This window comes from Telmatherina bonti (genome assembly GCF_933228915.1).
Source record: "Telmatherina bonti genome assembly, chromosome: 21".
Taxonomy (NCBI): Eukaryota; Metazoa; Chordata; class Actinopteri; order Atheriniformes; family Telmatherinidae; genus Telmatherina; species Telmatherina bonti.
In genome coordinates this window covers 31,980,661-31,996,723 of record NC_136630.1, presented here as the reverse complement: position 1 = coordinate 31,996,723, position 16,063 = coordinate 31,980,661, and the positions used below count along the sequence as shown (strand labels likewise).

General features: G+C 52.1%; 2 protein-coding genes across 2 annotated transcripts in view; one reads left to right on the top strand and one right to left on the bottom strand.

Annotated features, from left to right (window-relative positions):
• stambpl1 (STAM binding protein-like 1) overlaps positions 1 to 1,945 on the top strand; it is a 19,467-nt gene extending 17,522 nt beyond the window's left edge. The window contains exon 12 of the mRNA XM_079260417.1: positions 636 to 1,945. Within this exon, the coding sequence (XP_079116543.1) occupies positions 636 to 692 (57 nt within the window). The 3' untranslated portion in view covers positions 693 to 1,945. The remainder of the gene's footprint in view (positions 1 to 635) is intronic.
• A 3,307-nt stretch (positions 1,946 to 5,252) lies between these two features.
• Positions 5,253 to 15,063, bottom strand: acta2 (actin alpha 2, smooth muscle). The gene is made up of 9 exons (XM_079261225.1): positions 14,970 to 15,063; positions 11,450 to 11,628; positions 11,231 to 11,359; positions 10,927 to 11,037; positions 9,755 to 9,839; positions 9,506 to 9,667; positions 9,212 to 9,403; positions 8,798 to 8,979; positions 5,253 to 5,854 (listed from the first exon to the last, which is right to left on the bottom strand). Exons 2-9 carry the CDS (start codon positions 11,576 to 11,578, stop codon positions 5,711 to 5,713), a joined length of 1,134 nt encoding a protein of 377 aa, XP_079117351.1. The 5' UTR covers positions 11,579 to 11,628; positions 14,970 to 15,063; the 3' UTR covers positions 5,253 to 5,710.
• Between the last annotated feature and the right edge of the window lie 1,000 nt (positions 15,064 to 16,063).

Here is a 16,063-nt window from a genome sequence, read left to right as displayed (position 1 = left end):
GTTCTGCCGAGTCGCCCAGAATGTTCTGCCGAGTCGACCAGAATGTTCTTGAGTCGACCTGAATGTTCTTGAGTCGACCAGAATGTTCTGCCGAGTCGCCCAGAATGTTCTGCCGAGTCGACCTGAATGTTCTGCCGAGTCGACCTGAATGTTCTGCCGAGTCGACCTGAATGTTCTGCTAAGTTCGGCAAACATTTCTCTTTGCATTTGGTCTGTATGCTAAGCTAGGCTAACATTTCTCTACTTTTGGTCTGTATGCTAAGCTAGGCTAACATGTCTCTCAGCTTTTGGTCTGTATGCTAAGCTAGGCTAACATGTCTCTCTGCTTTTGGTCTGTATGCTAAGCTAGGCTAACATTTCTCTGCTTTGAACCTGTATGCTAAACTAGGCTAACATTTGTCTCTGCATTTGGTCTGTATGCTAAGCTAGGCTAACATTTCTCAGCTTTTAGTCTGTATGCTAAGCTAGGCTAACATTTCTCTGCTTTTGGTCTGTATGCTAAGCTAGGCTAACATTTCTCTGCTTTCAGTCTGTATGTTAAGCTAGGCTAACATTTTTTTCTCCGTGTCAGTAAATTGTTGTAGTTGAACTTGTGTGCTGTGTTCGTGACTCTGCTACCTCTGTGGTCGTTTCAGGTGTGTAAACATGTGGTGATCAGAGAGTCGAAGCTCAGCCTGCTGGACCTCAGGTGACGGCCAGAAGATGCTGTGAAGAGGAAACTGTGAACAGTGTGTTTGTGTGTGTTGATGTGTTTTAACTCCCTTGATGTTGGGTTTACTTGAAGTTTTCGAGGTTTTTGTGAACTTTGTTGCTTTTGCTGTTTAGCTGCACACAGACACATTTCGTCCTGCACTGTGCTGCGTTTACAGGACACCAGGAAAAATGCGGTTAGAGTGACAGAGTGCCTTCTCATCAAAAACAACACATTCATGACTGAGCAACGCAATGAGTTCACTGTACACATCTGATGTTTGATTTACCATTTATTTATTGTAAAAATAAATTTTCACTTCTGTAATTCTCCTCCCACATCTTAAGCCCGTACCTGAATTCATCGTACAAGAAAACCAGCACTGATTATTGATGATACTATTCTGGATTAGGGGGATTAGACAACTCGTACATTAATGTGATCACGTAACCATAGTGACATTCAGATGCTGGCAGTTGCACGGTTTCCATCAGGAGAGTGAAGTGTCTGTCATGATGCCGTAATTTCCAGTAAGCCCGAAGGTTTCATCCAAATGTTTTTATCAGGTTTTCCTTCAGTTTTTACCTCTGATGGATTTTATAAACTTTAACATGTTTACATGGAATTTTTACATATTTGTAGACAAATTGAACAAACCTGAAGCTGGTCGTTTATCAGAAATGAGTGTTTGATGTTTACATGTACAGTCGTCCTCAAATTCATTCAGCCCATTTCATTTAAAAAAAAGCTGGATTTAAAACAGTTACTGAAGAAAGCAGCAATCACTAAAAATGAGCTAATTTAGTTATATAAGACATTTTTTTTCAATCTGTTAAGTTGAAGAAAAAGCAATATAAAAAAATCAGTTCTGGACAAATTAGAGCACTTTTCTGATGACCAGTGGGACAAAACTCCTGTCAACAGGAGCAGAAGTCTGACTGCGAGGAGCAGAAAAATCCTGGCTACAGTGGAAACATCACAGGATTGTTCAACTAAATATTAGTTTATGACTTTCTATTCAACCAGAGTTATAAAATAATGTCATGATTTTCATAAAATTTGTACTTATTACTTCTGTCAATTTCAGCTTATTTCACAGGCAGCTGTTTTTTTGCTTCTTCAAAGGGAGGGTGTGAAAACGTTTGAGGATGGCTGTGAATAAATGGCGGGTCAGCAGGTGGCGCCGTCAGCCTGTTTTCTACTTGGATCTGAAGTTGGGTTTGTGTTTGGAGAGGGGTGTGTGATGGTGCGTGATCGGGCTTAGCATCTGTTGTTGTTTACGTTTGTTTTGCTAAAGCTGAGTTTCTGGTGGGCCTGTTTGCTGGTTTTAAAATGAACTTTTTGATAATAAAACACCAACTGCTGCTCTAGTCTGACGGCTTCCCTTTGTCCAGTTTAGTGTGTGTGTGTGTGTGTGTGTGGGGGGGGGGGGGGGGGGGGGGGGGGTGATCCTGATCCTGGTCCTGCCCCGCACGTCCCACATCAGAGGTCCTGGTCCTGGTCCTGCCCCGCACGTCCCACATCAGAGGTCCTGGCCCTGGTCCTGCCCCGCACGTCCCACATCAGAGGTCCTGGTCCTGCTCCACACGTCCCACATCAGAGGTCCTGGTCCTGCTCCACACGTCCCACATCAGAGGTCCTGGTCCTGGTCCTGCCCCGCACGTCCCACATCAGAGGTCCTGGCCCTGGTCCTGCCCCGCACGTCCCACATCAGAGGTCCTGGCCCTGGTCCTGCCCCGCACGTCCCACATCAGAGGTCCTGGCCCTGGTCCTGCCCCGCACGTCCCACATCAGAGGTCCTGGTCCTGCTCCACACGTCCCACATCAGAGGTCCTGGTCCTGGTCCTGCCCCGCACGTCCCACATCAGAGGTCCTGGCCCTGGTCCTGCCCCGCACGTCCCACATCAGAGGTCCTGGCCCTGGTCCTGCCCCGCACGTCCCACATCAGAGGTCCTGGTCCTGCCCCGCACGTCCCACATCAGAGGTCCTGGTCCTGGTCCTGCCCCGCACGTCCCACATCAGAGGTCCTGGTCCTGGTCCTGCCCCGCACGTCCCACATCAGAGGTCCTGGTCCTGGTCCTGCCCCGCACGTCCCACATCAGAGGTCCTGGCCCTGGTCCTGCCCCGCACGTCCCACATCAGAGGTCCTGGTCCTGCCCCGCACGTCCCACATCAGAGGTCCTGGTCCTGGTCCTGCCCCGCACGTCCCACATCAGAGGTCCTGGTCCTGGTCCTGCCCCGCACGTCCCACATCAGAGGTCCTGGCCCTGGTCCTGCCCCGCACGTCCCACATCAGAGGTCCTGGTCCTGCTCCACACGTCCCACATCAGAGGTCCTGGTCCTGGTCCTGCTCCACACGTCCCACATCAGAGGTCCTGGTCCTGGTCCTGCTCCACACGTCCCACATCAGAGGTCCTGGTCCTGCTCCACACGTCCCACATCAGAGGTCCTGGTCCTGCTCCACACGTCCCACATCAGAGATCCTGGTCCTGCTCCACACGTCCCACATCAGAGGTCCTGGTCCTGGTCCTGCCCCGCACGTCCCACATCAGAGGTCCTGGCCCTGGTCCTGCCCCGCACGTCCCACATCAGAGGTCCTGGCCCTGGTCCTGCCCCGCACGTCCCACATCAGAGATCCTGGTCCTGCTCCACACGTCCCACATCAGAGGTCCTGGTCCTGCTCCACACGTCCCACATCAGAGATCCTGGTCCTGGTCCTGCCCCGCACGTCCCACATCAGAGATCCTGGTCCTGCTCCACACGTCCCACATCAGAGGTCCTGGTCCTGGTCCTGCCCCGCACGTCCCACATCAGAGGTCCTGGTCCTGCTCCACACGTCCCACATCAGAGGTCCTGGTCCTGGTCCTGCTCCACACGTCCCACATCAGAGGTCCTGGTCCTGCTCCACACGTCCCACATCAGAGGTCCTGGTCCTGCTCCACACGTCCCACATCAGAGGTCCTGGTCCTGGTCCTGCCCCGCACGTCCCACATCAGAGGTCCTGGCCCTGGTCCTGCCCCGCACGTCCCACATCAGAGGTCCTGGTCCTGCCCCGCACGTCCCACATCAGAGGTCCTGGTCCTGGTCCTGCTCCACACGTCCCACATCAGAGGTCCTGGTCCTGCTCCACACGTCCCACATCAGAGGTCCTGGTCCTGCCCCACACATCCCACATCAGAGGTCCTGGTCCTGGTCCTGCTCCACACGTCCCACATCAGAGGTCCTGGTCCTGGTCCTGCTCCACACGTCCCACATCAGAGGTCCTGGTCCTGCTCCACACGTCCCACATCAGAGGTCCTGGTCCTGGTCCTGCCCCGCACGTCCCACATCAGAGGTCCTGGTCCTGCTCCACACGTCCCACATCAGAGGTCCTGGTCCTGGTCCTGCCCCGCACGTCCCACATCAGAGGTCCTGGTCCTGCCCCGCACGTCCCACATCAGAGGTCCTGGTCCTGGTCCTGCCCCGCACGTCCCACATCAGAGGTCCTGGTCCTGGTCCTGCCCCGCACGTCCCACATCAGAGGTCCTGGCCCTGGTCCTGCCCCGCACGTCCCACATCAGAGGTCCTGGTCCTGCTCCACACGTCCCACATCAGAGGTCCTGGTCCTGGTCCTGCTCCACACGTCCCACATCAGAGGTCCTGGTCCTGGTCCTGCTCCACACGTCCCACATCAGAGGTCCTGGTCCTGCTCCACACGTCCCACATCAGAGGTCCTGGTCCTGCTCCACACGTCCCACATCAGAGATCCTGGTCCTGCTCCACACGTCCCACATCAGAGGTCCTGGTCCTGCTCCACACGTCCCACATCAGAGATCCTGGTCCTGGTCCTGCCCCGCACGTCCCACATCAGAGATCCTGGTCCTGCTCCACACGTCCCACATCAGAGGTCCTGGTCCTGGTCCTGCCCCGCACGTCCCACATCAGAGGTCCTGGCCCTGGTCCTGCCCCGCACGTCCCACATCAGAGGTCCTGGTCCTGGTCCTGCTCCACACGTCCCACATCAGAGGTCCTGGTCCTGCTCCACACGTCCCACATCAGAGGTCCTGGTCCTGCTCCACACGTCCCACATCAGAGGTCCTGGTCCTGCCCCACACATCCCACATCAGAGGTCCTGGTCCTGGTCCTGCCCCACACGTCCCACATCAGAGGTCCTGGTCCTGGTCCTGGTCCTGCCCCACACGTCCCACATCAGAGGTCCTGGTCCTGGTCCTGGTCCTGCCCCACACGTCCCACATCAGAGGTCCTGGTCCTGGTCCTGGTCCTGCCCCACACGTCCCACATCAGAGGTCCTGGTCCTGGTCCTGCCCCACACGTCCCACATCAGAGATCCTGGTCCTGGTCTTCAGAACTGTCCCCTGTCTCGAGGAAGCTATAAGAAAACCCCTTGAACAGATCTAAACTTGATCCAGAACCCTTAATGTGGATGGTTCTGGTTCTTCATGGTTCCTAACCCAGCTGAATGATTGGTTGCTATGACAACAAGATTCCACAGTTTAATCGCTAAACAGAAAAAAAACCCTCAAAATCGTGTTGTATGAGAAATCTTTATTGTCTTTCTGGTGCTAACTTCCTGTTCCTGAACCAGACTTCACCGACTGTGACATCATCATATACGCCGTGACATCATCATATCTGCTGTGACATCATCATATCCGCTGTGACACCATGAGAATCTGCTCTGCTCCTCAACAACAGAGGCGACTGTCAAGCTTTATTAATAAAAAATGAAAATAAAATAGACTTTCTGATGAGAGACAGAACTAACATGGAAGAAGACGGGGGGCGTGTTTGTGTGAGCAGGGGGGCCTGGACTAAGCAGCACATTCACATTTTAACGTGCAGGGAGCGCCGATGTTTGCATTGATATTCTAATTGGTTCTTTTCTTCTAGTGAAGAACCGGGACCTGGGTCTGCTGCTGGTTCTAGGAGCTGGTTCTGGTTCTGTGGCCTGAGCTCGGTGCAGGTTAAAACAAGGCGTGCTGGTGGGGGGCTGCAGAGCATGGAGACCCAGCCGGACCTTTAGAAGCACTTGCGGTGGACGATGGAGGGTCCGGCCTCGTCGTACTCCTGCTTGCTGATCCACATCTGCTGGAAGGTGGACAGGGAGGCCAGGATGGAACCGCCAATCCACACTGAGTACTTCCTCTCTGGGGGGGCGATGATCTGGGGGGCAGAGCTGAAAGGTTACTTCAGAGCTACAACGGTTTCAACAGGATATTAACATCCTGGATCAAACTGGAACTTGAACTTAAAATCCCAAAAATTATTTCATGTTTGATTGTTTTGACCAGACTGAAGGAGATTTAACGTAAAGAAGCAGAAAAGTATTCAGGAAGTTCTTACGCCAGTTCGTCAAAGTAAACATTTTTGTCCTTAATGAACCGAAAGGATCAATTTTCAATTGGAACACTATACAAGTCCATAAAGGGATCAATAACTTGTCCATGACTGATTTAAACACAATCACAGACTCCAGCTGGTGGTTAAAATCTGTTAACCTGGTTAACCTGTAACTAACTCCAGGACAGAAATGGACCCATGTGGACAATAATGTCCATAATAAGGTGAACAGCTGTCCTTCCAGGTGAATTTAACGTGGTGAGGACTGGGAGGTGTCTTTCAGGACTGGGCGTAGTCTAAGGACTGGGTGGAATCTGTAAAGACTGGGCGGGGTCTGGAAGGACTGGGCGGGGTCTGTAAGGACTGGGCAGGGTCTGTAAGAACTGGGAGGGGTCTGTAAGGACTGGGCGGGGTCTGTAAGGACTGGGAGGAGTCTGTAAGGACTGGGCGGCGTCTGTAAGGACTGGGCGGGGACTGTAAGGACTGGGCGGCGTCTGTAAGGACTGGGCGGCGTCTGTAAGGACTGGGCAGGGTCTGTAAGGACTGGGCGGGGTCTGTAAGGACTGGGAGGAGTCTGTAAGGACTGGGCGGAGTCTGTAAGGACTGGGCGGGGTCTGTAAGGACTGGGCGGAGTCTGTAAGGACTGGGAGGAGTCTGTAAGGACTGGGCAGAGTCTGTAAGGACTGGGCGGAGTCTGTAAGGACTGGGCAGGGTCTGTAAGGACTGGGAGGATTCTAACAACTGGGCGGCGTCTGTAAGGACTGGGCGGGGTCTGTAAGGACTGGGCGGGGTCTGTAAGGACTGGGTGGAGTCTGTAAGGACTGGGCAGGGTCTGTAAGGACTGGGCGGAGTCTGTAAGGACTGGGCAGGGTCTGTAAGGACTGGGCGGGGTCTGTAAGGACTGGGCGGAGTCTGTAAGGACTGGGCAGGGTCTGTAAGGACTGGGAGGATTCTAACAACTGGGCGGCGTCTGTAAGGACTGGGCGGGGTCTGTAAGGACTGGGCGGGGTCTGTAAGGACTGGGTGGAGTCTGTAAGGACTGGGCAGGGTCTGTAAGGACTGGGCGGAGTCTGTAAGGACTGGGCAGGGTCTGTAAGGACTGGGCGGGGTCTGTAAGGACTGGGCGGAGTCTGTAAGGACTGGGCGGAGTCTGTAAGGACTGGGCGGAGTCTGTAAGGACTGGGAGGATTCTAACAACTGGGCGGCGTCTGTAAGGACTGGGCGGGGTCTGTAAGGACTGGGTGGGGTCTGTAAGAACTGGGAGGGGTCTGTAAGGACTGGGCGGGGTCTGTAAGGACTGGGAGGAGTCTGTAAGGACTGGGCGGCGTCTGTAAGGACTGGGCGGGGACTGTAAGGACTGGGCGGCGTCTGTAAGGACTGGGCGGCGTCTGTAAGGACTGGGCAGGGTCTGTAAGGACTGGGCGGGGTCTGTAAGGACTGGGAGGAGTCTGTAAGGACTGGGCGGAGTCTGTAAGGACTGGGCGGGGTCTGTAAGGACTGGGCGGAGTCTGTAAGGACTGGGAGGAGTCTGTAAGGACTGGGCAGAGTCTGTAAGGACTGGGCGGAGTCTGTAAGGACTGGGCAGGGTCTGTAAGGACTGGGAGGATTCTAACAACTGGGCGGCGTCTGTAAGGACTGGGCGGGGTCTGTAAGGACTGGGCGGGGTCTGTAAGGACTGGGTGGAGTCTGTAAGGACTGGGCAGGGTCTGTAAGGACTGGGCGGAGTCTGTAAGGACTGGGCAGGGTCTGTAAGGACTGGGCGGAGTCTTTAAGGACTGGGCGGGGTCTGTAAGGACTGGGCGGAGTCTGTAAGGACTGGGCGGAGTCTGTAAGGACTGGGCGGAGTCTGTAAGGACTGGGAGGATTCTAACAACTGGGCGGCGTCTGTAAGGACTGGGCGGGGTCTGTAAGGACTGGGTGGGGTCTGTAAGGACTGGGAGGAGTCTGTAAGGACTGGGCAGGGTCTGTAAGGACTGGGCGGAGTCTGTAAGGACTGGGCGGAGTCTGTAAGGACTGGGCGGAGTCTGTAAGGACTGGGAGGAGTCTGTAAGGACTGGGAAGAGTCTGTAAGGACTGGGCAGGGTCTGTAAAGACTGGGCAGGGTCTGTAAGGACTGGGCGGAGTCTGTAAGGACTGGACGGAGTCTGTAAGGACTGGGAGGATTCTAACAACTGGGCGGCGTCTGTAAGGACTGGGAGGAGTCTGTAAGGACTGGGCAGGGTCTGTAAGGACTGGGCAGAGTCTGTAAGGACTGGGCGGGGTCTGTAAGGACTGGGAGAAGTCTGTAAGGACTGGGAGGAGTCTGTAAGGACTGGGCGGAGTCTGTAAGGACTGGGCAGGGTCTGTAAGGACTGGGCGGAGTCTGTAAGGACTGGGAGGAGTCTGTAAGGACTGGGCAGGGTCTGTAAGGACTGGGCAGAGTCTGTAAGGACTGGGCGGAGTCTGTAAGGACTGGGAGGAGTCTGTAAGGACTGGGCAGGGTCTGTAAGGACTGGGCAGAGTCTGTAAGGACTGGGCGGAGTCTGTAAGGACTGGGCGGAGTCTGTAAGGACTGGGCGGAGTCTGTAAGGACTGGGAGGAGTCTGTAAGGACTGGGCAGGGTCTGTAAGGACTGGGCGGAGTCTGTAAGGACTGGGCAGGGTCTGTAAGGACTGGGAGGATTCTAACAACTGGGCGGCGTCTGTAAGGACTGGGCGGAGTCTGTATCAGAGGGTTGGTTTATAGGAGTGGTAGGATTATATATAAGTGGGAGGGGTCTGGAGTTACCTTGATCTTCATCGTGCTGGGAGCCAGGGCAGTGATCTCCTTCTGCATGCGGTCTGCGATACCTGGATACATGGTTGTCCCTCCAGACAGCACGTTGTTGGCATACAGGTCTTTACGGATGTCGATGTCACACTTCATGATACTGCTGTAGGTGGTCTCGTGGATCCCTGCAGACTCCATCCCTACAGGAAGATTCCAGGTTCAGACTTTATACCAGACATGAGGACAGATGGCATGAAGACACGAGAGACAGAACACCAGCCAGCTATAGACCTGTCTCTAACCAGTCTTCCATTTTTGTCTTAAAGTCGAAGACGAACTGGGAGGGACCAGTTAGAGAGGTGAGGGTGCTAGGACAGGTGAAAGTTGGACAGATGAGATAGGTAGGACAGAAGTGGATGGGTGGGATCTGACCGATAAAGGAGGGCTGGAAGAGCGTCTCAGGGCAGCGGAACCTCTCGTTGCCGATGGTGATAACCTGTCCATCGGGCAGCTCGTAGCTTTTCTCCAGAGAGGACGAGGTTGCTGCTGTCCCCATCTCGTTCTCGAAGTCCAGAGCCACGTAGCACAGCTTTTCCTTGATGTCCCGCACAATCTCCCTCTCAGCTGAGGACAGATGGACAGAGATATAGATGAGTCAGACATGGCCAGGTGTACTGGTGGGGGCGTGGTCATGTGGGGGCGAGGCCTGGACCCCCGTCCATGTACCAGTGGTGACGAAGCTGTAGCCCCGCTCGGTCAGGATCTTCATGAGGTAGTCTGTGAGGTCGCGTCCTGCCAGGTCCAACCTCATGATAGCATGAGGCAGAGCGTACCCCTCATAGATCGGCACGTTGTGGGTCACACCGTCCCCAGAGTCCAAGACAATTCCTGAGGACAGGCAGGAAGTTAGTGGGTCTGGACCAGGGCGGATGTTTCATCGTCCCATTAAAAACAACAGAGGCAGTGCTGTCCAACCTGTGGTGCGACCAGAGGCGTAGAGGGACAGGACAGCCTGGATGGCCACATACATGGCGGGGACGTTGAAGGTCTCGAACATGATCTACCATGAGGAGACAAGCAGGAGCCTTCACACACCATTACATCATCACACATTCATCCGGTCATAAACACAAATCTTTCATCGTCAGATTTATAATTGATTACATTCAGGTTTTTTACAAGCAATGTGTTATTATTATTATCGCTGTGAAGTCCTGGGGAGTGTGATGGATGTGACTCGGCTTCAGGAGGAGAAGCAGGTCTGGTTTCTGATTTATGTGTCTTCGTCACCAGATGGCTGCAGTCCAGTAGATTTACTGTCAGTGTTTGGAGCAAATAAACATCCGGATGAGAGAAAAATGTCTTCAGTTAAATGAAGATTTAATAAACTGGTAAAGATTTGATAAACTGAGGTTATCTGTTTGTTAGCAAACAGAAGAGCATCAGAGTTGGAGACTCGAGCTCTAAAACCACCAACCAGGTCTGGAAGCCAGGCGTGACTTTCAGCAGCAACATCAGAGCTTCAATTAGACGCGGTCTACCAAGTTTAGTCTCCCAGTAAGACCAGTAGAAACTCCTCTGTGCATTCATCCCCAGTAGGCTGGATTACTGGAATCGTCTTTTAACAGGACTTCCTGAAATCAGCATTATTACCATCCAGTCACAGGATGGATATATCCAGACCAGAGTCCAGACCAGACCATAGTCCAGACCATAGTCCAGACCAGAGTCCAGACCAGACCATAGTCCAGACCATAGTCCAGACCATAGTCCAGACCAGAATCCAGAGTCCAGACCAGAGTCCAGACCAGAGTCCAGACCAGAATCCAGAGTCCAGACCAGAGTCCAGAGTCCAGACCAGAGTCCAGACCAGACCAGACCAGAATCCAGAGTCCAGACCAGAGTCCAGACCAGACCAGACCAGAGTCCAGACCAGAGTCCAGACCAGAGTCCAGACCAGACCAGACTAGAATCCAGAGTCCAGACCAGAGTCCAGAGTCCAGACCAGAGTCCAGACCAGAGTCCAGACCAGAGTCCAGACCAGACCAGACCAGAGTCCAGCGTCCAGACCAGAGTCCAGCGTCCAGACCAGAGTCCAGAGTCCAGACCAGAGTGCAGACTAGAGGCCGTGCCGTGCCTGGCCTTACCTGCGTCATCTTTTCCCTGTTAGCTTTGGGGTTGAGCGGCGCCTCAGTCAGCAGGGTGGGATGTTCCTCTGGAGCCACTCGCAGCTCGTTGTAGAACGAGTGATGCCAGATCTGACCAATCAGAGAGCAGAAGCTGATCAGGACGACTCGTGTCTTCTGACAGGTGTTTTCTGACTAGTCAGGTCTGAGTCAGGAGTCTGTGGTTCATATCTTTGTTCTCTGCAGATGTGATGCAGGACATGTGTCAGGTGTGTGTCATTGTGTTTCAGATGCGTGTCAGGTGTGTGTTAGGTCTGTGCAGGACCTTCTCCATGTCGTCCCAGTTGGTGATGATGCCGTGTTCGATGGGGTACTTCAGAGTCAGAATTCCTCTCTTGCTCTGAGCCTCGTCTCCAACATAGCTGTCCTTCTGTCCCATGCCCACCATCACTCCCTGAAACACACACACACACACACACCTGCCAGGTTGTACCTGATGAGACGTGCCACACTCTCATTGGTCTGTTTTAGATCCGGGTCCTACCTGGTGTCTGGGCCGGCCCACAATGGAGGGGAAGACAGCTCTGGGGGCGTCGTCCCCTGCAAACCCGGCCTTGCAGAGACCAGATCCATTATCGCAGACCAGAGCGGTGCTGTCCTCATCGTCACACATGGCTGCAGTGGGAGCTGTGGAGGAGCGGGAACCTTGGACAGCAACTCACACTGAGGAAGACGAGGAAGAGGAGCACACACAGGCCATCAGTTCAATACCAACATGAGATGTGGCAGAAAATGAAACACTTCTGGTTCTTATGAGCCTAAACTTCGAGATTCTTCCTGAACTCAGACTGAAACAACAAGCTCCGCCTCCAAACCTTAGAATGATTTGTTCGGTCTGATCCGGTTTAATCTGGTTTAAATGTAATGAATAAAAGGAACCAGGTTACTTGTGTAGATATATATTACTGTATTAATGAATGGAATGGTTGCTTGTGGACCAGGACCACAGACCTGCAGCAGGTTCCAGACTCTGCAGGATGAAGGTCTGGTTTTATAAATCGTTCATTCATTTTCTAAACCTCTTCATCCAGTTCAGGGTTGTGGGGAAGCTGGAGTCTATCCCAGCAGTCTTAGGGTGAAAGGCAGGGTACACCCTGGACAGTTTGCCGGTCCATCGCAGGGACACACAGAGACGAGCAACCACTCACACTCACTCCTAGAGGTAATTCAGAGTAACCAATCAACCCAACATGCATGTCTTTGGACGGTGGGAGGAAGCCGGAGAACCCGGAGAGAACCCATACATACACGGGGAGAACATGCAGACTCCACACAGAAAGGCCACTGACCAAACCAGCCAAGGATCAAACCAGCGACCTTCTCGCTGTGAGGCCACAGTGCTAACCACCATGCTCCCGTACACAATGAAGATAAATAAAAAGCTCCATGTTGCAGCTGCTGTGATGTTTACAGCACCAGATAAAACCCTCATCCAGCCACATGTGGGTTCTGCTTCAGACCCCACATGCACCCAACCCTAACCCTGCACAAGAAGACCTGGTTCCTCTGCAGAGGAAGACCTGGTCCAGCTCTAGGCCCCCATCTTTCATCGTTGCCTCTCTGGGAAAACTTCCTATTTAGGTCATGAAGTGGAGTTCTGACTCTTTTTGGTATGCTCTCTCTCCCTGTCTTCACTCTACCTCGCCCAACCCCTGCTCCTCTGCCTTAATGCTACCTCCCTCGCCCTCTCTCTCTCTCCATCTGTCCTTCCTCATCTCTCCTCATCCCGCTCTCCCTGCAGAGGACTTTGCTCCATATTTAGTCATGAACTTTAGGAATGAAATATTTCTACAGTTTGTAAAGCAGGCGGTGGCTTGTCTTTGCCCTCAGCGCTGCCTGCCAGGTTCTCTTCTAGCTGCAGACGTTTTATTTGATCTGATGTTTACAGACCTCTCCTGTAAACAACAACGATGGGATGTTCTTCAGATAAATACAAGTCATCACTGAGAGTCTTAAAAGCAGGTTAAACACTAAAACCTGATTCTGGACTAGATTTTACTTGAACCTGTGACTTTTGCTGTTTAGATGGGATGAGCAGCTCCAACCAGCAGGAGGCGCTGCAGTTCAGACACCAGGGCTGTCAAACTCCAGTCCTCGAGGGCCAGAATCCGGCAGGTTTTTGTTGTTTCCCTGCTCAACACACCTGATTCAAATCAAATGGATCCAGCAGCTTGTTGTTCATTCAGGCGTGTTGGAGCAGGGAGACAATAAAAACCTGCAGGAAACCCGCCCTCGAGGACTGGAGTCTGACACCTGTGTGATACAGAAACATAAAGTGTATACAGTCTGGTCTGGATTGGTTCTACAGGTCAGGTCCAGCTGAACCTGTGCTGGTCTCAGATCCAGCTGTGGGTCCAGAGGTTCTGCCTACAAATCTAAACATGATGTAAACAGACGGGCAGTTTCAACCAATCAGACGGCTGCGTTTCTGCTCATGTCATCATTTTATTCTGATTCTGTTTCAGAAACTAAACTGAACCAGAACCATCAGAACCAACTGGAAACAATCGGAAACTCCAGACCCATCACAACCATCAGAACCAACTGGAAACAATCGGAAACACCAGAACAAACCAGAACCATCAGAACCAACTGGAAACAATCGGAAACACCAGAACAAACCAGAACCATCAGAACCAACTGGAAACAATCGGAAACTCCAGAACAAACCAGAACCATCAGAACCAACTGGAAACCATTAAAAAACACCAGAACAAACCAGAACCAACTGGAAACAATCGGAAACTCCAGAACAAACCAGAACCATCAGAACCAACTGGAAACCATTAAAAAACACCAGAACAAACCAGAACCATCAGAACCAACTGGAAACAAACGGAAACTCCAGAACAAACCAGAACCATCAGAACCAACTGGAAACCATTAAAAAACTCCAGAACAAACCAGAACCACCAGAACCAACTGGAAACAATCGGAAACTCCAGAACAAACCAGAACCATCAGAACCAACTGGAAACAATCGGAAACTCCAGAACAAACCAGAACCATCAGAACCAACTGGAAACCATTAAAAAACTCCAGAACAAACCAGAACCACCAGAACCAACTGGAAACAATCGGAAACTCCAGAACAAACCAGAACCATCAGAACCAACTGGAAACAATCGGAAACTCCAGAACAAACCAGAACCATCAGAACCAACTGGAAACAATCGGAAACTCCAGAACAAACCAGAACCATCAGAACCAACTGGAAACCATTAAAAAACTCCAGAACAAACCAGAACCATCAGAACCAACTGGAAACCATTAAAAAACTCCAGAACAAACCAGAACCATCAGAACCAACTGGAAACCATTAAAAAACACCAGAACAAACCAGAACCATCAGAACCAACTGGGGAAACAGAATGGATCAGAACCAGTCATGTTCATGAACAAGCAGTGACTCCTCCAGAGCTTGAAAGGCTGGCTTTAAGGAGAATAGGAGGTGAAGAGGAGGACGAGGAGTCAGATACATTCACACTGAGCATCCTCAGAGACAAAGTAGGAGCTGAAGGAGGATTTCATGGAGGGAAATGATTGAGGAGCTGACTCTGAGATGAAGGAGGTGATGAAAGAGGAGAAGACCAGTCTGACTTTTCCAGAGAGAAAAGCAGGAGGAGGAGGTGAAGAGGAAGAGATGAGGAGGTGAATAGGTGAGGAGGCAGAGTTTGGTGAAGAGGAAGAGTGAGGAGTAGTTGAGGAGAAAAAGGTGATCAGAAGTAGATGAAGAGTATGTGAGGAGGAGGTGGTGAAGAGGAGGAGGTGAAGAGGAGGATGTGGTGACGAGGAGCAGGTGAGGAGCATGTGAAGAGGAGGAAGTGGTGAAGAGGAGCAGGTGAGGAGCATGTGAAGAGGAGGAGATGAGGAGCATGTAAAGAGGGGAATGAGGTGAAGAAGAGGAGGTGATGAGTATGTGAGGGGGAGGCGGTGAGGAGGAGGTGAAGAGGAGAATGAGGTGAAGAGGAGCAGGTGAGGAGGAGGTGAAGAGGAGCTCTTACCGTGGAAGTACGGGGACGGAGCGGGGGTGGTGGGCAGGACAGAAGTGAGAGCCTGAGATGTTTCCTCTGAGTTTATCAACTCTCCACCTCCTCCATCCATCCTCCCGTCCAAACATGGCTAGGGCCTCCTCTCTCCTCTTCCTCCTCCTTTTTCTTCCTCCTTCTCCTCATCCTCCTCCCTGCCATCTCGTCGGCTTGATTCCTTTTAGGGCAGGGCCCAAGAGAAGCAGCCAATCAGAGGACTTGTACCGTTGAAAGATTTTCTCCCATCTGATGCATTCCTCCGAGAGAGGGAGGCGGCAGGAAGCACCAAGAGAGTACTCTGATTACACACGGAAGTAATCTGATTACACACGCCCATGATGCCTCAGTGTGGAAGCAAACATTCACAAATACAAATCCAGATGTGAAAACACCAGGACAGAAATTTCTCCTTAAATCAGCATCCCAGTTCCAATGGTGGTGGAAGAAAGAAGGAAGGATAAACGTGTGCAACATGTAAATGTCAGCTATGCATACGACGCATGTGTCTCTGTCATCAGATGACCAGATTCCACAGACTGGGCTCCAGACCAGGTTTCTGGTCTCTGGTTTCTGGTTTCTAGTCTGAGGTTTCTGGTCTCTGGTTTCTGGTTTCTAGTCTGAGGTTTCTGGTCTCTAGTCTCTGGTTTCTAGTCTGAGGTTTCTGGCCTCTAGTCTCTGGTTTCTAGTCTGAGGTTTCTGGTCTCTAGTCTCTGGTTTCTAGTCTGAGGTTTGTGGTCTCTAGTCTCTGGTTTCTAGTCTGAGGTTTCTGGTCTCTTGTCTCTGGTTTCTAGTCTGATGTTTCTGATCTCTGGTTTCTGGTTTCTAGTCTGAGGTTTCTGGTCTCTAGTCTCTGGTTTCTAGTCTGAGGTTTCTGGCCTCTGTTTTCAGGTTTCTAGTCTGAGGTTTCTGGCCTCTAGTCTCTGGTTTCTAGTCTGAGGTTTCTGGTCTCTAGTCTCTGGTTTTTAGTCTGAGATATCGGTTCTCTGGTGTCTGGTTTCTAGTCTAAGGTTTCTGGTCTGTTGTCTTTGGTTTCTATTCTGAGGTTTCTGGTCTCTAGTCTCTGGTTTCTA